Below are 21,934 nucleotides of genomic sequence, written 5' to 3'. Positions count from 1 at the left end.
ACTTTATACCAACAGTTCATGCCCTTTGTAACGTCAATTCTAATGCCCTTTGTAACGTCAATTCTAATACCCTTGCTTACAAGGTCAGGTATCTATAGAATTTGGATCCAGCTTTAGTACAAGTAACATCTAAAATGCAGGCAATGCTTTCTCTTTAATTGTATGTGTAAATTGCATTTATAAAACGATTAAGTATTCATCTGACTATATTGTTACTGCAGTAGCTTACATTATATTACAAGATTTGTAGAAAGGTTTATTCAGAAGACGATTATTACTACAGGAAATTATAGGACTAATATTTTATATGAAGTAGAGATGTGTCTGACTTATTTTTACCTTTAGATTCCTAGTAGGCACATGTTGCATGATATATTTTACTTGTATTTGGTTCAATATAAAGAGCAAATATTTTTTCTGGATCTTAAAATGATCAGTATTTTTGTATTCTTAGCAAAGTAGATGATCCAGAGGGTATGTTTTTGAATTCTTTGTGTTCTCATCTTATGACTCACTAATACTGCTTGGGGAATGGCTCTTGTATCATCTCAATGTAATGGTCTAAGCGTTCTTTAACCTTTTTAAGTTTGAACATTTTAGTTAGCTACAGTGGGGGAAAAACATATTTGATCCCCTGTTGATTTTGTTTGTTTGCCCACTGACAAAGAAATGGTCAGTCTATAATTTTAATGGTGTGTTTATTTAAACAGTGAAGGACAGAATAACAACAAAAATATCCAGAAAAACACATTTCAAAAAAGTTATAAATTGATTTGCATTTAAATGAGTAAAATAAGTATTTAACCCCTATCAATCAGCAAGATTTCTGGCTCCCAGGTGTCTTCTATACAGGTAATGAGCTGAGTAATGACTCTTAAAGGGAGTGCTCCTAACCTCAGCTTGTTACCTGTAAAAAAGACACCTTTCCACAGAAGCAATCAATCAGATTCCTATTTCTCCACCATGGCCAAGACCAAAGAGCTGTCCAAGGATGTCAGGGACAAGATTGTGGACATACACAAGGCTGGAATGGGCTACAAGTCCATCACCAAGCAGCTTGGTGAGAAGGTGACAACAGTTGGTGCGATTATTCGCAAATGGGTGGAAGCGCAACATAACTGTCAATCTCCTTTGTTCTGGGATCCATGCAAGATCTCATCTCGTGGAGTTTCAATGATCATGACAACTGTGAGGAATCACCCTAGAACTAAATGGTAGAATCTTGTCGATGATCTAAAGGCAGCTGGAACCACAGTCACCAAGAAAACTATTGGTAACACACTACACCGTGAAGGACTAAAGTCCTGCAGCACCCCCAAGGTCCCCCTGCTCAAGAAAGCACATGTGCAGCCAAGCCCGTCTCAAGTTTGCTAATGAACATCTGAATCATTCAGAGGAGAACTGGGTGAAAGTGTTGTGGTCAGATGAGACCAAACTTCTTTGGCATCAACTCAACTCGCCATGTTTGGAGGAGGAGGAATGCTGCCTATAACCCCAAGAACACCATCCCCACAGTCAAACATGGAGGTGGAAACATTATGCTTTGGGGGGGGGGGGGTTCTGCTAAGGGGACAGGACAACTTCACTGAATCAAAGGTTTAATGGACGGGGCCATGTACCATCAAATCTTGGGTGAGAACCTCCCTCAGCCAGGGCATTGAAATGGGTCCTGGATGGGTCTTCCAGCATGACAATGACCCAAAACACACAGCCAAGGCAACAGAGAAGTGGCTCAAGAAGAAGCACATTAAGGTCCTGGAGTGGCCTAGCCAGTCTCCAGATCTTAATACCAAAGAAAATATGTGAAGGGAGCTGAAGGTTCAAGTTACCAAACATCCTCAGAGAGGAGTGGGACAAAATCCCTCCTGGGAGGTGTGCAAACCTGGTGGCCAACTACAAGAAACGTCTGACCTCTGTGACTGCAAACAAGGGTTTTGCCACCAAGTATTAGGTCATATTTTGCGAAGGGGTCAAATACTTATTTCACTAATTAAAATGCAAATCAATTTATAACTTTTTTGAAATGCGTTTTTCTGGATATTTTTGTTGTTGTTCTGTCTTTCACTGTAAAAATCAACCTACCATTAAAATTATAGACTGATCATTTCTTTGTCCCATTCAATTACACTTGGATGGGAGGAAGGCTTCAATATTCTGAGCATGCTGTACTAAGGTTACAAAATAGAGTTTTCAGACCTTCCTCCAGAAAGATACTTTGTAATAAACCTACCAAGGGACTCAACAAAGGCCCTAGCTATGAAGAACCTGTTAAAGGATCTGATGCATCAAAGGGTTGTGACACATGTATCTCCAGAGGAAAGTTATCAGGGATTCTATTCTGACATATTCCTGATAAAAAAGACATCCAGAATTTTTCTGTTTGATTCTCAACTTGAAACCATTGAGCAAGTCAGTCCTATACAAGAAGTTTTGTATGGACTCGATTTTCACGGTCAGAAATATGCTGACCAAGGAATGCTTTATGACATTGATTGACCTGAGAGATGCTTACCTACATATTCCTCTAGCCCCTCAGTCCCAGAAATTCTTGAGGTTGGCTGTCAATGTGGGGAAGGAGTTGCTACATCTGCAATTTAGGGCCCTTCCTTTCGGCCTTTTATCTGCTCCGCGAGCCTTTACAAAGGTTATGGCTGAAGCCCTCGCCCCTCTTCGCCTTAAGGGGATTGTGGTAATCCCGTATCTGGATGACCTCCTCTTCTTTGCCCTGTCCAGGGAGAAGTTGCAAAAGGATCTGGGTAAGGTCCGCAGTCATTTGGAATCCCTGGGTTGGATAGTGAATATTCAGAAATCAAACTTCAATCCGGCTCAGCAAATACAATTTCTGGAGTACCAAATAAATTCAGTGGAACAAAGAATTTTTCTTCCTGAAGAGAAAAACATCAAGGTTCAGAATGTATTAACTATACTACAAATGAATCAGGAGATGTCAGTCAGAAAGGTTAAGTCAGCCTTGGGAACTTTAATCTCGACTATGCCAGCCATCCAATGAGCAAGGCTACATTTCAGGCCACTCCAGAGGTTCCTTCTAAGGGTATGGAACCACAGGACAGACTCTAGACACAAGGGTAAAGATCCCTACCAGAGTCAAACGAACACTTTGGCGGTGGACAAATCAGTCAGTGTTGCAAAAAGGTCTACTCTGGTCCTTCCTGATCGAAAAAATTGTGCCAACAGATGCCAGTATGTGGGGATGGGGGGCCCACATGGTTCAGGATTTGGCACATGGAACATGGTCCCAGACCAATCAGAAATATCCTTAAATTGGAGAGAGCTAAAAGCAGTCGCCTTAGTGTTGGCTGCCTTCTCTCCAAACCTCCTAGGATTCCATGTCCAGATTCGGATAATGCCACTACTGTAGCCTACCTGAACAAACAGGGAGGCACGAGAATCAAAACTCTTCAGTTGCTGTCAGAGAAAATTCTGGAGTGGGCGGAAAACCATATACTGTCCTTATCTGCAGTCCATCTCAAAGGCGCATTAAATTAAGTGCCAGATTTTTTGGAGCAGGCAGAAGGTTCGGGAGGCAGAGTGGAGCCTGATTACAGAGGTTTTTGTATTGATCACCAGGACTTGGGGCCATCCACACGTGGACCTGTTTGCATCAAGGCAAAACACACAGCTCCTGCAATTCTTTTCCCTTCAGAGACGATGGTTCTCAGGGGATAGACGCCTTGGAATTTTCACCTGGGGTACGCCTTTCCCCCATTCCAGCTGTTTCCACTGCTATTGAGAAAAATACAAAAGGCAAGAGTGTCACTAATTCTGAATACTCCATTCTAGCCAAAGAGAGCTTAGTTTTCCACCATTCTGCAAATGGCAGTCAAACCATTTTGTCAGCTTCCTCTCAGACAGGATTTACTTGTACAAGGCCCTGTGCATCACCCGGATGTGGCAAAATTAAGCCTCACTGCCTGGTATCTGAAGAGCAGATGCTAAGGAACAAAGGTTTCTCAGAACCGTTAATAACCATGTTACTTTCCAGTAGATAGAAGGTAACTAGAGCTATTTATGCCAAGGTGTGGAAGGTCTACGTTTCTTGGTTTCAATCAGAAAATAGAGCTGTGAAAGACATGGTCTCAGTATTAGAATTCTTACAAAAGGGTACATGCAAAGGTCTTGCAGTCAGCACTCTTAAAGTGCAAGTGGCCGCATTGGGGGTTTTTCTTGAGAGATCAATTTCTTCAGAAACTTTGGTCGGAAGATTTTTCAAGGCACTTACCAGATCCAGACCAGCTCCAGCTGAGCATTTTCCTGAATGGGATCTCAGTGGTTCTGCAAGCCCTCACAAAGGAACCGTTTGAACCACAACAAGCAGTCTCTCTAAAGAATTTGACTTTCAAAACTGTATTTCTAGTTGCAATCACATCTGTAAGAAGAACCAGTGAACTGCACGCACTATCAGTTAAAGAACCTTTTCTGTCCATTTATCCAGATAGGATTGTACTTAAGACAGATCCAGGCTTTTTGCCAAAAGTAGCAACCTTTCAGAACTGGTCTCAGGAGATCATCCTACCAACCTTTTGCTCAAACCCTTCAGGAGAAAAGGAAGGTCAGTTTCACAACCTGCATGTGACAAACCCTATTACATTACTTGGAAGTAACAAAAGATTTCAGGTCCTCGGACTCTTTATTTGTTCTTTTTTCTGGAAACAAAAAAAGCCACCAAGCATTGAAGAAGTCATTTGCCAGATGGCTTAAATCAGCTATTTTGGTAGCCTACTCTCAGATGGGTCTATCTCCCCCTCTGGGAATTGGAGCTCACTCTACAAGGGCTCAATCCACTACATGGGCAGAAAAAGCTGATGCCACCCCAGGTCAAATTTGTAAGGCGGCAATGTGGTCAAGTTACTTAACGTTTGTCCGTCATTACAGACTGGATCTTCTGTCAGCAGGTGATCAGGCTTTTGTCGGAAAGGTCCTGCAGGCTGTGGTCCCTCCCTAGGGGTAAGTCTCTTTTATCCTCTCAGGTGCTGTCCTGAAAGATGTTAAGGGAAAATTCAAGTTAGACTTACCGGTAACTTGTTTTCCAGGAGTCTTTCAGGACAGCAACAACCCACCCTATTGTTTTTTTTTTTATACTGTGACTAACCATATTGTGATTATGTGTTCCAGCTTGGGGCCGGAGGTTCTCTACTACTACTGGTAACATGTGGGTAGGAGCCTCCTTTTAAAGTTCAGTGGAAGAGGTGTTTCTATTGGCAAGTGGGAGGAGCCACTCTCTCAGGTGCTGTCCTGAAAGACTCCTGGAAAACAAGTTACCGGTAAGTCTAACTTGAATTTTTTTTTTCAAAATTGTTGCTATTTTTTTTTTGTTTACAGTACAAAATATAAAGCCGCAGAGGTGATCAAATACCACCAAAAGAAAGCTCTATTTGTGGGGAATAAAAAAAAAATGCAAATTTAGTTTGGGTACAGCATTGCATGACCGCGCAATTGTCAGTTAAAGTGACACAGTGCCAAATTGTAAGAAGTGCTTTGGTCAGGAAGGGGGTAAAATCTTCCGGGGCTGAAGTGGTTAATTAAGTTTAAGATTTTGTGTTGGCCCGCATTTATAGCTGTCTTGAGCCGCATGCTGGACACCTCTGCTTTAAAGGAAACCTGTACTGAAGAAATGATGGGTCTTTGATTGCTGACTTCCTTCTGAACCTGCAAATTGCCAGACTAGCTCTGATTTCAGTTTTCTCTGGGTCATTTATACCAAAAATGCTTGTTAATTTGAGAAAGCAGAACTCCTGATTTGCATTTTTGCTCCATTTGAATCAGAAAGCGGCTGGCCCTGCATGGAAGTCAGGCAGATATCAGCATCAGAAATGGGTCATCATTTACAACTACATACTGCTTGAATGCAGGTTGTGCACAAATCAATTTTAGTTGAAAGAGTGACCATGAAAATAAAATGTAAAAGTAAAATTCTTTCTGTATCGGTTCACCCAATATGTACAGAAGGTCATAGACTGGTATAGGAGAAAACAAGGATCTGGGTTGTGTTCATGTTGTGTCTGGTATTCTGTTTTCAGTAGTAATAACTAAGACATGCCACCTAGAAATAATTCTCTAGTGATGTCACTTGGAATTCTCAACTATATAGAGGCACAAGGACACTCACCTAACCATTTACTTACTGAATTCATAAATATTTTTCTGTTCATGTTTTACAAATTGTTATCAGAAGTGGTGGATTTTGAAAACCAACCCAGATTTAAATATTGAAATACATTTTTAATTACTCTAGATAAAATTACCTTGTATATGAATAATGTTTGTAATGTAGATGTTTTCTCGTCATGTTAGGAAATATATTGCTAGCACAAGGGAGTTTTATTTAGGGAGTAGTTTTATTCTGGGCTTAATTAGAAGCGGAGTACTAAGATTAGACATACTGTATGTTGTTTCCCTTACAAAGTAAGTTTAAGTACAAGTTAAATCATATAGCTTTATTTTGAATTTACAGTAAAATCTACTATACAATAGTATACCAAATAGTGTACCATAGTATATAATCCATTGTGATAAGATTCAGCAAGGTTTTCACATTGCCTTATGAGCTGCACACAGTGTTTGGTTATATGATTTTGTGTCCTGCAAGCCCGTTCTCATGCTCCAGTGTGTTGTGTAAAGCTACAGTGGTCTTTGAGAGGATGAATTCTTCACTGACTGTACTATATAAGTTCTGTCTTAGTTACTAATGCGATTGATTACTAGAATGTTGATTATCTAAAACTTCAATACGAGTGTAATCACAAACCTCATTTCTCATACTTTCTTCTATGATTGTAGGAAGGTTATGCAGTTATTGTGCTGAATCCGAATGAAAATTATATTGAAGTGGAAAAGAGTAAACAATTGGCACAGCAGCAGTCTCCAGATAGCTCAGATGAGCCTGCTGAGAAAAGGGAGAGGAGAGAGAGGATTCCAAAAGACAACAAGAAAAAGCGGGACTTCTATGAAAAATATCGAAACCCTCAGAAAGAGAAGGAGACTCTGCAGTTGTACATACGGGTGAGTGAATGCAACCATTGCAGACCTTCTTAATATTTTACAGTTTGTAGCCTATTTTATCAGTTTCTGCAGAAGTATATCATTTATATCATATCATTTATCATGTTGGAATGTCTAAGTAAGTCCCATGTGCAGCTTCCTGGCTGATGAATGCAAACGTTCCTCCAGTAATTTTTGATAACATACTGCATTCATCTTGCCAACAATTTTGACCAAATTTCCTGTGCCTTTGTAGCTCAAACATCCCCAAAACATCAGCGATCCACCTCCGTGTTTCAAAGTAGGAATGGTGTACCTTTCATCATAGGCCTTGTTGACTCATCTCCAAATGTAGCATTTATGGTTGTGGCCAAAAAGCTCAATTTTGGTCTCATCACTCCAAATGACTGTGCCAGAAGGTTTGAGGCTTGTCTCTGTGCTGTTTGGTGTATTGTAAGCAGGATACTTTGTGACATTTGCGTAGTAATGGCTTTCTTCTGGCGACTCGACCATGCAGCCCATCTTCCTTCAAGTGCCTCCTTATTGTGCCTCTTGAAACAGCCACACCACATGTTTTCAGAGAGTCCTGTATTTCGCCTGAAGTTATTTGTGGGGTTTTTCTTTGCATCCCGAACAATCTTCCTGGCAGGTGTGGCTGAAATTTTAGTTGGTCTACCTCACTGTGGTTTGGTTTCAACAGAACCCCTCATTTTCCACTTCTTGATTAGAGTATGAACATTGCTGATTGGCATTCTCAATTCCTTGGGTATCTTTTTATATCCCTTTCCGGTTTTATACAGTACAACTACCTTTTCCTGCAGATCCTTTGACAGTTCATTTGCTTTCCCCATGACTCAGAATCAAAAAATGTCAGTGCAGCATTGGATGAAAGTTGCAAGGGTCTGTCAGGAGTGCAGAAACGCATTGACCTTTTATACACAAACTAATTACAAGCAAACAGATCACAGATGAGGATGGTTACCTTTAATAGCCATTCAAACCCCTTTGTGTCAACTTGTGTGCATGTTATCACATTATACAAAAAAATTGGGCTAACTTTACTGTTTAGTTTTTTTTTAATTCGTTGAAGTGTATTTTTTCCCAAAAAATTAAGTTTGAAAGACCGTGCAAATACAGTGCAACATAAAATATTGCAACAACCGTCATTTTATTTTCTAGGATCTCCGCTAAAAAACATATATATAATGTTTGGGGGTTCCAAGTAATAATAATTCTAGCAAAAAATACTGATTTTAACTTGTAAGCAACAAGTGTCAGAGAAAGGTTTAGGCTTTAAGTGGTTAAACTGACCTAATTTACAGACCGAAGTTCATCCTTTTTGATCTAAATGAACCAAGTGATACATCTCTATCTCTCAGCGCTGACCAATGTTAATAAACATTTGCAACTGTTTCACAAGATTAGGCGACCCATCAGAATTTGTAACGGAAGTGATGTTTCATCATTGCCACCTTGCTACACCCCGCACTCATCCACCAATAACGATACAGTGAGAAGGTGGCAAGCAGACATCTTGTTACACCCATCGGAGTCTTGCATTTCACACTTATTTTTAACAGTAAACAGAGCTTGAATGGTGAAATACAGTATTTAGAAATCCGACGGACTGTTTAGATGTTGAATTTTAAAAGCAGCGGCAAGCCTGCTGATCTCACAGGTTTGCAAATCTGACAGAACACTGCTGCTTTTATAATTGAACATGTAAACAGTCCGACTGATTTCTAAATACTGTATTTCACCATATTGGCTCCGTTTACTGTTAAAAATAAGTGTGACATGCAAGACTGGTGGGTGTAACAAGCAGTCCGCTTTCCGCCTTCTCACTGTATTGTTACTGTGGAGGAGTGCGGGGTGTTGCAAGATGGCGGCGATGGAACGTAACTTCTGTTACAATTTCTGACGGGTCCCCTAATCTGACGAAAAAACGTTTTTTTTTTTTTTTTTTTTTTTACAGCTCTGAGCAGAGAATGGCTCTGCATTAACCACTTGCCTACTGGGCACTTAAACCCCCCTCCTACCCAGACCAATTTTCAGCTTTCGGTGCTCTCACACTTTGAATGACAATTACTCAGTCATGCAACACTGTACCCAAATTAATTTTTTTCCTTTTTTTCATACAAATAGAGATTTCTTTTGGTGGTATTTGATCACATCTGTGTTTTTTATTTTTTGCGCTATAAATGAAAAAAGACTGAAAATTTTGAAAAAAAAGCATTTTTCTTGGTTTCTGTGATAAAATTTTGCAAATTATTAATTTTTCTTCATAATTTTTGGCCACAATTTTTATACGGCTAAAAATAACCCAAATTAGTGGATATTATTTGGTCTTTGTGAAAGTTAGAAAGTCTACAAGCTGCGGTGCAAATCATAAAAAATTGATCACACCTGATGAACTGATGGCCTATCTCAGTTCTTGCGACCCGAACAAGTCAGGAAAGTACAAATCCCCCCCAAATGACCCCTTTTTTGAAAGTAGACATTCCAAGGTATTTAGTAAGATGCATGGTGAGGTTTTTGATGTTGTCATTTTTTTCCCACAATTCTTTGCAAAATTAAGGTTTTTTTTTTCCCCACAAAATTGTCATTGTAATAGGTTATTTCTGTCACATGGCATGTGTATACCACAAATAAGGCCCCGAAATACATTCTGCTACTCCTGTGTATTACGATACCACATGTGTGGGACTTTTTCACAGCCTAGTCCCATAGAGAGGCCCAACATGCAGGGAGCACCATCGCATGTTCTAGGAGCATAAATTACACATCTAACTTGTTGACTACTTATTACACTTTTGAAGGCCCTGGAGCACCAGGACAATGACACGTGACACTGATGTGGCACTGATGACAGATGGCACATGGCACTAACAGCACTGATAACACGTGACACTGATGACAAATGGCACTAATATGTGGCATGACAGATGGCACTAATACGTGGCACTGATGACAGATGGCACTAATACGTGGCACTGATGACAGATGGCACTAATATGTGGCACTGATGACACGTGACACGGATGACAGATGGCACTGATACATGGCACTGATGACACTGATAACTGATGGCACGTGACACTGACAGATGGCACTGATACGTGGCACTGATGACATGTGACACTGATAACAGATGGCATGTGGCACTGGGGACAGGTGGCACTGGGGACAGATGGCACTGACAGGTGGCACTGGGGACAGATGGCACTGACAGGTGGCACTGGGGACAGTTGGCACTGATAGGTAGCACTGGGGACAGATGACATGACAGATGGCACTGACAGGGACCTCTCCCTCCTCACACGCTGTCTCTGTGTGAGGAGGGAGAGCCGGCCATTAGAGATGATCTCATATGTTTACATATGAGATCATCTCTCATTGAACACGCCGACTGAGTGCTAAATGGCCGCTGTGATAGGCCATTTAGCACGATCTGTGATTGGCTCTGTCCAAGGGACACTGCCAACACAGAACTTCCCCGATGCGCACCCGCGGCGGCGTGCAGAGGGGAAGTAAACAGGAGGACATCCGGGGACGTCCCCCCGGCAATTGAACGTCGTGCTGTAACCATCTTTCGGCTATAGCATGGGCACGAAGTGGTTAAGATGGAGAGATGGGTTGAATCGAGATTGTGATTTAACGATTAATCGTGCAGCTCTAATAAATATGTACCACTGCACCATGCATAAAGCAAGGGAACCTATAATTGAACAACTTAAGGACCAGAAGGTTTTGCCTCCTTAATCACCAGGCCATTTTTTGCGATATGGCACTGCATCGCTTTAACTGACAATTGCACGGTCGTGCGACATAGTACCCATACAAAATTGACGTCCTTTTTTTCCCCAAAAAATTTAGCTTTTTTTGGTGGTATTTCATCACCTCTGTGGTTTTTATTTCTTGCGTTATAAACAATTTAAGAGCAACAATTTTGAAGAAAATACTTTTTATTTTTACTTTTTGCTATAATACATATCCAAAAAAATATATAAACACATTTATTCATCAATTTAGGCCAATATATATTCTTCTACATATTTTTGGTAAAAAAAAAAACCCAATTAGACATATGTTGATTGGTTTGCGCAAAAGTTATCGCGTCTACAAACTATGGGATAGATTTAGGGACTTTTATTTATTTTTTATTGTTTTTACTAGTAATGGTGGCGGTCTGCAATTTTTAGCGGGACTGCGACATTGGTGCGGACAAATCTGACCCCAAATGACACTTATTGGGGACCAGTGATGATATTACATTGATCAGTGCTAAAAATATATGCACTAATCAAAGTAAAAATGGCACTGGCAGGGAGGGGGTTAACACTAGGGGGCGGTCAAGGAGTTAAGGGTGTTCCCTGGGTGTGTTCTAACTGTAGGGGGGATGGGCTACCAGGTACAAATCACTGGAAACAGTAGATCAATGGGAACAGTAGATCTCTGTCATGTCTCCTGTCAGAACGGGGATCTGCTTGTTTACACTGGCAGATCCCCGTTCTGCCTCTGTACTAGGCGATCGCGGGTCACCGCCGAAAATAGAGTCCGCCGAGTGCAGCGGGAGTGAGAGCGCGCCTGCCCGCAACTGCACATGCACGAGAATCGCTGTACAGCTACGGCAGTATGCGCAGGAGAGCCGACCTGGCGCTGTATAACGACGGCGGCTGGTCGGCAAGTGGTAATGGACCTACTGGTCACACGAATCCTGTATCATTATACTGTAAGCATTCACACTATGAGTAGGCAATATACTCAGCTTTTTCTACATTGTCTGTTTTTTCCTTTTTTACATTTTAAAATACATTTTGAACATTTATATTCTGTTGTCTCATATTTAGTCAGCATGTGATTTTTCAACGGTTTTCATCCCACTGTGACTAAGCAGCCACAGCCTACATGAGAGTGGCAACTCTACTCTGAATTCAGGAGCAGTGCAGCATCATTTACACACCATCACAGGAAGATGCTTTAGGTGGACTTTGCTGGTAGTATTAACAGGTATCTGTGTGACTTAGGTGAACTAAGATAACTGTAAGCATAGAGGAACTTAATAGGCTAGACAAATGAAATCTACTAAACTGTTTTTAAAAAGCATTACTGTAAGCATACTGGAAACATTACTGCCATTACAGTGCAGTGCTTTTCAGAAAGGCCAGGTGTCAGTCCTGCCCAGCAAATATTTTTCAAATTGTTTCTGTGCTGTTCCCAGGTGTTGCCCTAAACCGCTAAATCTTTTCTCAAGTATAGTATGGAATCAGTGCTGTGATCAGGCCATGTATACTTCGCTAATTTACCTAGACTTTTATACCCTAACCTCCAAAACACTTTGATGTTTACTGTTTATGTTGGTTTATCTGAAAGTGATTACTGTGGGACCTGGGGTTTTTGATTTTATATTTTTAGAAACTGAAGACCAAAATGTAAATTTTAAAATAATTGGTAGGGCTTATCCTCCATTAAAGTGATTATCTTTAATCCATTTTTTAAAATGGGCATATTATATGCTGCATTATATAGGTTTAATGACATCCTTCTATAATTGTATATGTACTGTGTGCAGATAGTAAGAAAGCATCATGATCTCACTATGAAATAACGACATTACTAACAAAGTGAGTAACAAGTTTACTTTGAACACATGCATCCTGTCACCTATTCTCCAGGCATGCTGCCTTTAGTTCAGTGAAACTGTCTTGCAAAAGATCAAGGTTAAAATCTAGGCACAGACTGGCACAGTACGCACCTTGCACCAATTAGCTGCTCAGTGTTGCCTTTCTGACACATGATATGTAGGCCCCATTGTCCCAGAAAGTTTTATGTAGGTTAAGTGAATGGTTATAAATTGTCAGCTTTCATCTGTTCTCGCCAAGCCCTTGTATTTACAAACACATTCCAATGACTGAACTTAATCAGGTACTATATTTTATGATCAAAATACCACATCAGGAGAATCCAGTGCTTAACCAATACCCACTAATGAGCTAATTAACTAGTAATTTGAATGATTAATTTTCAATAATTAGGTTTGCTAGTGTGGAAATGACAGCATTCCACTGGGAATGCTGTTTTCTTTAGTTAAAAACCATTATTTTACCTTAAAGTGTGTAACCTCATATAACAGTGTTCTAAAAATGCAGTAAATGTGTTTCATATAAAAGCGTTGTTGGTGGTTGTAGTCATGGCCATCACGGCTGGTGTGGTAGACCTTGGCCAGCATTTGAAGTAGCAAATTTCACAATTTATAATGTTTTAGTGGTTCAGAAGGTGGTGCGGAAAGAACATCTGGATTTGGTAACAGCAATATCGCCTTTAACCCTGCAGAGGTCTACCACACAAAACTCAAAATGGCCAACTTAAAATCCAATACATTTCAGCAAGATTTTAATATATTCTAAAAAAAAAAACTCTGTTACTAGACAATGCTGCAGATTGCAAGAATGAACATACAGTGGGGACGGATAGTATTCAGACTCCCTTAAATTTTTTATTCTTTGTTATATTGCAACCGTTTGCTAAAATCATTTAGGTTCATTTTTTTCCTCATTAATGTACACACAGCACCCCATATTGACAGAAAAACACAGAATTGTTGACATTTTTGCAGATTTATTAAAGAAAAATTGAAATATCACATGGTCCTAAGTATTCAGACCCTTTGCTGTGACACTCGTATATTTAACTAAGGTGCTGTCCATTTCTTCTGATCATCCTTGAGATGGTTCTACACCTTCATTTGAGTCCAGCTGTGTTTGATTATACTGATTGGACTTGATTAGGAAAGCCACACACCTGTCTATATAAGACCTTACAGCTCACAGTGCATGTCAGAGCAAATGAGAATCATGAGGTCAAAGGAACTGCTTGAAGAGCTCAGAGACAGAATTGTGGCAAGGCACAGATCTGGCCAAGGTTACAAAAAAAAATTCTGCTGCACTTAAGGTTCCTAAGAGCACAGTGGCCTCCATAATCCTTAAATGGAAGACGTTTGGGACGACCAGAACCCTTCCTAGAGCTGGCCGTCTGGACAAACTGAGCTATCGGGGGGGGGGGGGGAGCCTTGGGAGAGGTAAAGAAGAAGCCAAAGATCACTGTGGCTGAGCTCCAGAAATGCAGTCGGGAGATGGGAGAAATTTGTAGAAGGTCAACCATTCCTGCAGCCCTCCACCAGTCGGGGCTTTATGGCAAAGTGGCCCGACGGAAGCCTCTCCTCAGTGCAAGACACATGAAAGCCTGCATGGAGTTTGCTAAAAAAAACACCTGAAGGACTCCAAGATGGTGAGAAATAAGATTCTCTGGCCTGATGAGACCAAGATAGATCTTTTTGGCCTTAATTCTAAGCGGTATGTATGGAGAAAACCAGGTACTGCTCATCTCTTGTCCAATACAGTCCCAACAGTGAAGCATGGTAGTGACAGCATCATGCTGTGGGGGTGTTTTTCAGCTGCAGGGACAGGACGACTGGTTGCAATTGAGGGAAAGATGAATGTGGCCAAGTACAGGGATATCCTGGACGAAAACCTTCTCCAGAGTGCTCAAGACCTCAGACTGGGCTGAAGGTTTATCTTCCAACAAGACAATGACCCTAAGTACACAGCTAAAATAACAAAGGAGTGGCTTCACAACAACTCCGTGACTGTTCTTGAATGGCCCAGCCAGAGCCCTGACTTAAACCCAATTGAGCATCTCTGGAGAGACCTAAAAATGGCTGTCCACCAACGTTTACCATCCAACCTGACTGAACTGGAGAGGATCTGCAAGGAGGAATGGCAGAGGAACCCCAAATCCAGGTGTGAAAAACTTGTTGCATCTTTCCCAATAAGACTCATGGCTGTATTAGATCAAAAGGGTGCTTTTACTAAATATTGAGCAAAGGGTCTCAATACTTAGGACCATGTGATATTTCAGGTTTTTTTTTTTAATAAATCTGCAAAAATGTCAACAATTCTGTGTTTTCTGTCAATATGGGGTGCTGTGTGTATATTAATGAGGAAAAAAAAATAACCCATAGCAACCAGTCAGCATAATTTTGTATCATTTCAACTACTGTGAGCTGAAGACAGTTAATATTTTTTATTGTCAGCATAGTATACTACACTTTTACATTATAATTGCTATTGACAGTGCTAAAATATGAACATATGAAATAAAGATACACTATATTAACAAAAGTATTGGGACGCCTGCCTTTACACGCACATGAACTTTAATGGCATCCCAGTCTCAGTCCGTAGGTTTCAATATTGAGTTGGCCCACCCTTTGCAGCTATAACAGCTTCAACTCTGAGACTGTGAGCCAGGCCTTTACATCCACATCAGTGCCTTATTTAAAAAAATGTGCTTCTGGAAGAATGGTTAAACATTCCCATAGACACACTCCTTAAACTTGTGGACAGCTTTCCCAGAAGAGTTGAAGCTGTTATAGCTATAAAGGGTGGGCCAATTCAATATTGAACCCTGTAGACTAAGACAGGGATGCCATTAAAGTTTATGTGCGTGTAAAGGCAGGTGTCCCAATACTTTTGGTAATATAGTGTAGCTTAAAGAGACACATGCAGGGAAAAGGGACCGTGTTTCTGCAAAGACATCCCTAGAACTGCCCTACGCGCACTTTTCTAGTAATTCTTTGCCACTCCATCCTCCTTCATAGCCGTTATCAAAATACCTGCCGTTGGCAACCCAGGGGAGTGGTGAAGTCACTTCTCCAGTTCGTGTTAAGGTATGGCGATTGGCTGCTAGACCAGAGCACTGTACCCAGGTGCTGGGTATCGAAGGATGGCAGGTAAGGTGCACATAGGAGGGTCAGGGGATGCTCATTGCAGATAAATTGTCTCTTTGCCCTGTGTGGGCAAAGTAACAGCATCTTGTTAAGCTGATAAAATGATAGTTGCAGACATAGAATAATATGTGAGAAGAAATTTTCAGTATACTGTTTGCAGTGTTTTAAAAGCTTTCTAATTGCATTAGTAACTGAAAAAATATGAAAAAGGAGGAACTTTTGCAATGTCTTGTGCTTTAATTGTATGGTATTACCACTTTAAGGTAATATATTAAATGCCTTGGAATGTCTGCATTTTAATTCATGATAACAATTTGGGTTATTCAGCAGCTTAAATAATATTTACAAAATTAGACTACAGCTAGGTTATAAAATATTGCCAATACCTATGTTGATATTTTTTTTTCTATAAGTGAAACACCAGTTGCTAGTAAATGGGAAAATGCCCCTGAAGCTTTTGAAATGGCAGCCTTGTGATCTTATCATGATACTACTGCCCTTTGCTCTTTTATACTTTAGCTTTATGAACCTTTGCACCTTTGTAATGCTAGCACCATGGGATTGTTGAAACCTTGCTACTCTAAGAACCGCAGTACAGCAGGGGGCACATCCATAGTGACACTGGGTTGTGACCCTACAGCTCACCTTGCTTATTTTACTTTTTCCCTGATACATGAATTTTTATTATAACTTTTAACTGTGTGATTTGGTTGAAAAAAGTATTTTTTAAAACTGTTTTTCAGGCAAGCCACTAAATACACAATTGGAATATGTATATTGGTACCTTTTTTTACCTGCAAAAAGATTTACAATTTTTTGAATCCAGTCATCCAGCTATGCATACCAGTGCATTCCCAGGGCTGGGTCTACCACAGTAGCTGTGGCACTATAGCAGAAATAATATACAGGACAATAAAAGAGCAGCAGCACACTGATCAGTTCCTCTCTCTGCTTTCTTCTCTTGGCAGCATGTTTGCTACCAGAGAATGTGCACTTCTACAGAGTCTTAAGGGACCGCAGTACTCTTTGCCCAGGAAGAATGCTGCTTTATTGGGGATATGAAGACAGGTTCAAGTTAAAGATTAGTTACATTTGAAAATGCTTTTTTTTTTTTTTTTTTTTTTTATATTGATGAATGCGTCACTGCTCTGTGTAGAGTTATATCTCCATGGAGCATAATGACAAAGGAAACTATAACTGGACTGGCTTATAACCTACAAAATGTTCACTACGATTTTGTGTACAGAGTAATTCTGTAAAGTTAATAAAATTGACCTCCAAAAAATTCTCTCCCATTCATTGGAGGACACAGCTTTAATCTTTAGATCTTGACCGTTGGGTTATAGTACCACCTGCCCAAACTCCCACGCTGCTAGCAGAATTTAGTTATTTGCCTAGCATCAAAGAGTTAGGACCTATCTATCTTGCAGGGATTTTACTTTCCTTTGATTACAGGTTTACTTTTTTCTGTTAACTTTTTTTTTTTTTTTTTTGCACACTCCTCTAAAGGCACTGCTTTGGGTTGACTCAAAAGTCAAAGATTAGCCCTGTGTCCTCCAATGAACAAGAGAAAAAATAGGATTGGTTTGTACTTTCTGTAAAAATGCTTCTTTCTGCATTCTTTGGAAGGCACAGCACCCACCCATGTAATTGCCTTGCCTTACACCTGTTTTGTTATCTTATTTTTTCCCATGTATACTAGCTGAACTTGGCTAGCAGCATGAGAATTAAGGCACCAGCATGGGGCACCCCTAGACTGTTCTTTTGTTTTGTACCTAGTGTCCTTCTCCTGCCGGTGGCATAACCAACAGTCAAGATCTACAAATCAGAGCTGTGTCCTGCAATTAATGCATTGAAAAGGATTTATTCCTGCATACAAAAATCCTATCTTTCATTTTAGAATTTGGTTGGATGTTAAAAAATCTTTGTCAGTTTTTGTCAGTTTTTGAGGACCTTAAATTCATGTTTCTGAACATACAAAGAACAATAATAAATGGGTCTGTACATGCTTTTTTCTGTGCAGCAATGTAAAAAAAAAAAAAAAAACTGCCATGCCCATATACTATTTAAGTAACAGCTCTCTATTGTGTATGACTGTCGAAATCCATACTTTTTTTTGTTTTTTTGCATAATGAAAACATTACTATTTAGTTTTAGTGTGTTGCACATTGAACATTTGGATGTTCTTGGGTATTTCTATAGCTTTGAGTTACCTCTCTGCCTTAGGATCTTGCATCTGTGTGTCATGTGTCCAGTTTGAACACTGCATTCAAATAAATGTTGGTTCAGACTGAAAAACATCTACCTACCATAGTTATCATATATCCTTCAAAAGAAAGGAGGGCCTACATATTGCCTTTTCGTTAAATCCAGACCACGTTCTACTTTTTTGTCACACAGTGGGTCTCAGATCTACACATAAAAAAAATCTGGAAATCTCAAGTTATAATAGCACCAAAGTTTATAGTATGGGTAGCTTCTGTCATCCCCTCATTCAAAGATCTTAAAAATTGGAGCTTTCTTTCAGGCTGAAATTTTCTGGCTGAGATTTTCTTGCTTTTAGAGACATATTAGGATGCACATACATGCTGTTTATCAGCAATAAGACCTCATTTGCAGATAATTGATGCATGTATTGACTATACCTGAGTTTGTTTGATTCATACCCTCTGAGATATTGTTTATACTTGTGGAAAATCTGGTTGCATGCCGACTAAATACGAGTGTGTTTGTGTGTTTATAATGCATTTCATAGTAAAGAAATGCAGAAGTAGAGGTGAATGCTTAAATCATACACATTTAGCAATAGGCTTGTATAGTTTGGGTCACTAAAGGAAAAGTCTAAGTCTGAGCCTTGGGTTTATGGCTAGTTTAACGCAAGTGGTGCCTGGAAAGAGGGTTGACATTTACATTATTTTGTACATATTTGTTTGGGTGGTCAGATGACATTGATCAGATTGTTTACTTACACTGTCCAACTACTTGACATCTGATAAACCTAAAGGTACAAAAGGTAAACTTAGAGCTCAAATCCAACTAAACATTTTTTAGGGACACCGCACCAGTTATGTAAGTTATCTGTAATAAAATTTATCTGTGAATGCAGGAGGGGCATGTGAATGACAGGATCTCCCCTGTCCATTAACAGAACGACTTGCATTATGGGAGACGAGTACTAGTAGATTTTTAAATGGAAAAGGTGACAGGAACGGGAGGGTGAGCAGTGCAAGTCCTTCACTTCACAGTTCCGCCACTGTAAGGGGGGGTTACGAGCAGTGGGTGTAAGTTCATGCTGTGGGTAATATCCGGTGTCACTGGATTTTGACAGCAGCCAGCAGAACATGGGATATGCTTTAAAAGAGGTAACTTAAATGATTAATGCTGTGTGCCCAAAATAGTTCTTACTGGTTAACTGCCTTTTGCTGATGCGAACAATTATTTATTTTTTTATTTTTTTATGTCTACTTGTACTGGAGAATGTGATCTTGAACCTGTATCCCTGTCATAGACAATGCAAGTCCTTTCTATTTGTATATTGCATTATTAACTATTTTACCATCAGGGCACATATGTTCTGCTCAAAACATGCCTTAGTCATATGCTTAGCTTTATCTCAAGTTTGAAATGTAGGTGTACAAAACCAGTCTTGTTGATCAAATATTAAATCAGTGCAATATAATATGCAACAAGGTTGTAACGCTATATGAAGGGCACTGTAAGTTTTAATCTTTCCTAATCCTCTGGCATTTAGGATTACTATATGTAGTGAGCACCATGGGCAATCTGTCTAGCGTTATATGGTTTTGTTGTTTGACATAACTATTTGTCTGTCGTCCCAGACTGAAGAGAAACACTCCTCCCTCTGATGGAGAAGATTTCAGTGCTTCTATTGAAAGCATCTGAACTACTTCACCACATCTTCACACTGTGCTCGTCTATTAATCCGGACAAAAGAAACCCAGCACAAAGCCCAGACAGCCAGTTATAATGAGCAGCAAGTGCAAAATGATCTCAGGGTCTGGCTATATGCTTAAGCAAAATATAATTATATTTTCACAGCCGCACCATTCAGCCATTCATTCAGCCAAGCGAAATTACAGCGGATTAATGATCTATACCACCAGCGTTTCAATGCACCTGGGAGAGCCATTTACAAAAGGCATAATTCCACCTTTGCTGTTTAGTGCATTACCCCCCACGAGCTGATGCCTCCCCAGATACAATGTACATATACCTGCACCTGTTCCCTCTATACCAGCTCACCAGTGTGTTTCTGCAAACTGTTTTTTTTTTTTCTTTTTTTTTTCAATTTTGTATTCTATTTTCACAAACGCATTTTTTTTTTTCCAGCAAAATGTCTCACTGGCTCTAACATAAATATGTGAAAACAAAATGATTAAATGTATCTTAAAATCATAAAGTGCACTGTATGCAAGACCCTAAGGCAGCACGGGGATTAAGTATAATGCAAGTATATTCTGCATAACTAGTCATGGATCATAAAAGATGTATGGGAATATACACCGCAAAATAATGCTTCTAGCCGATCTAGAATGGGCAGTTTATCAGGCAAACGGCGCTGCGACGCCGTTACTGAGTCTTGAGTAAACGGCGTGCTTTATCACCTTGGGTTTTAGGATGCAAAGCTAAAAAGGGATCATTGAATCATTATTTGAGCCTAGTTTGTGGAGACGAAAAGCAATAAAAATATATGTTTAGCAAATAAAAAACACATTTCTGCACTAACCTTCCTGTTAGAACCGGATGAAGTGACTATTAATATTATTTTTCTTCCCCTTTTTAGAGGATTGATTTTCAGCTTTGTGAGTGGTTAAAACTAAACAAGCGGTTAATGTGCGTTTGACTAATGTGGCTGTGGCAAGAGTTAAGTGTAATTGACCACAGGATGCATTTTTGAGACTTAAATTATTTTCTCCTTTAGCAATTTAAAAATTCTGCTAATCTGAGCAATAAACTGGAGTCATAAAGCTTCCTTTTCCCTCTGCCATGGGAAGCTGACTGAACTCACAACTCTGACCTTTCATGTACTAGTCCCTGCTTACAGTTTTTGCAGCCTTCCAGGTGCTACCTATCCAACAATAAAATGCTGAAATACTCCACTATAGCTTTTCTACATTGTATTTTAAGGGATAGATTTGTTTCAGTATGCATTTTGAGTTTTAGAATCAATATTATAATGGAGAGTTTGGTTAATTGCGCAAAAGTGAGTTGTGAAATTTGTGATTTTTAGCTTTTATAATACAAAACAAAAAAGACAGCCATGGCATAGGCACACTAGTCAATGATGTCACTCCACACCCGCTAAAAGCTCTCCCTGACCCACCACTCCACCCCCTGGCCAGGAACCAATCAACAGGGAACGTATGCCCACCAACATTTTTTTTCCCCAATCATTCTTCAACAAGACTCGAATACTTATGCAATAATGCTTCACTTCCTGGTCCCCCAGGAGGCTCAGGCAGCATTGAGAGCCATTGGCTCCTGCTGCTGTAAGTTAAAGGGAGTGGGGGGGAGTGACAGAGCCATGTTGTCTTTGTCTATGAACGCACACGGGAGCACATCCACACATGTGTCCCCATAGTACACCCACACAAGTGCTATAAGGGTACATGCAGGAAAGTAGGAGCAGAGAGCGCCAGTGAGGACTTCAGAAGAGGAGGTAATGGACCACTGCCTGCTCTACTATTGCAGAGAGCAGATAAAAATCACATGCTTGTTATTTTAACGCAAAGAAAAAAAGGTTTGCAGTGCCTTGAAAAAGTATTCGTACCCCTTGAAATTTTCCACATTTTGTCATGTTACAACCATAAGGAAACATAAGGAGTACAAAGACACTAAATTTCAAAGGAGCCAACTTCCCTAAGCTACGATCCTTGCTAGAAGATACTAAATGGGATACAATCCTAGGAACAAAGAAAACAGAGGAAAAATGGGTGTGCTTTAGGAGCATCTTAAATAAGGGTATTAGTCAGTGCATCCCAAAGGGTAATAGTTTAAAAGAGCTAATAAAAGCCCTGGGTGGCTTAATGCCAACGTAAAAATTAATATAAAAGCAAAGGAGAAGGCCTTCAAAAAATGCAAGGCTGAAGGATCATCATCAGCATATCAACTGTACAAAGAATGCAA

General features: G+C 40.0%; 1 protein-coding gene across 5 annotated transcripts in view; it reads left to right on the top strand.

Moving 5' to 3' along the window:
- The window catches only part of ARB2A (ARB2 cotranscriptional regulator A), a 908,279-nt gene that overhangs the window by 357,539 nt on the left and 528,806 nt on the right, over window positions 1-21,934 (top strand). For all 5 annotated transcript variants that reach the window (XM_073624507.1, XM_073624504.1, XM_073624506.1 and 2 more), the window contains one exon: window positions 6,799-7,020. In XM_073624507.1, coding sequence (XP_073480608.1) covers window positions 6,799-7,020 — 222 coding nt within the window. The remainder of the gene's footprint in view (window positions 1-6,798; window positions 7,021-21,934) is intronic.

Source organism: Aquarana catesbeiana, linkage group LG01 (genome assembly GCF_042186555.1).
Source record: "Aquarana catesbeiana isolate 2022-GZ linkage group LG01, ASM4218655v1, whole genome shotgun sequence".
NCBI lineage: Eukaryota > Metazoa > Chordata > Amphibia > Anura > Ranidae > Aquarana > Aquarana catesbeiana.
This window is presented reverse-complemented; position numbering and strand designations above follow the sequence as displayed.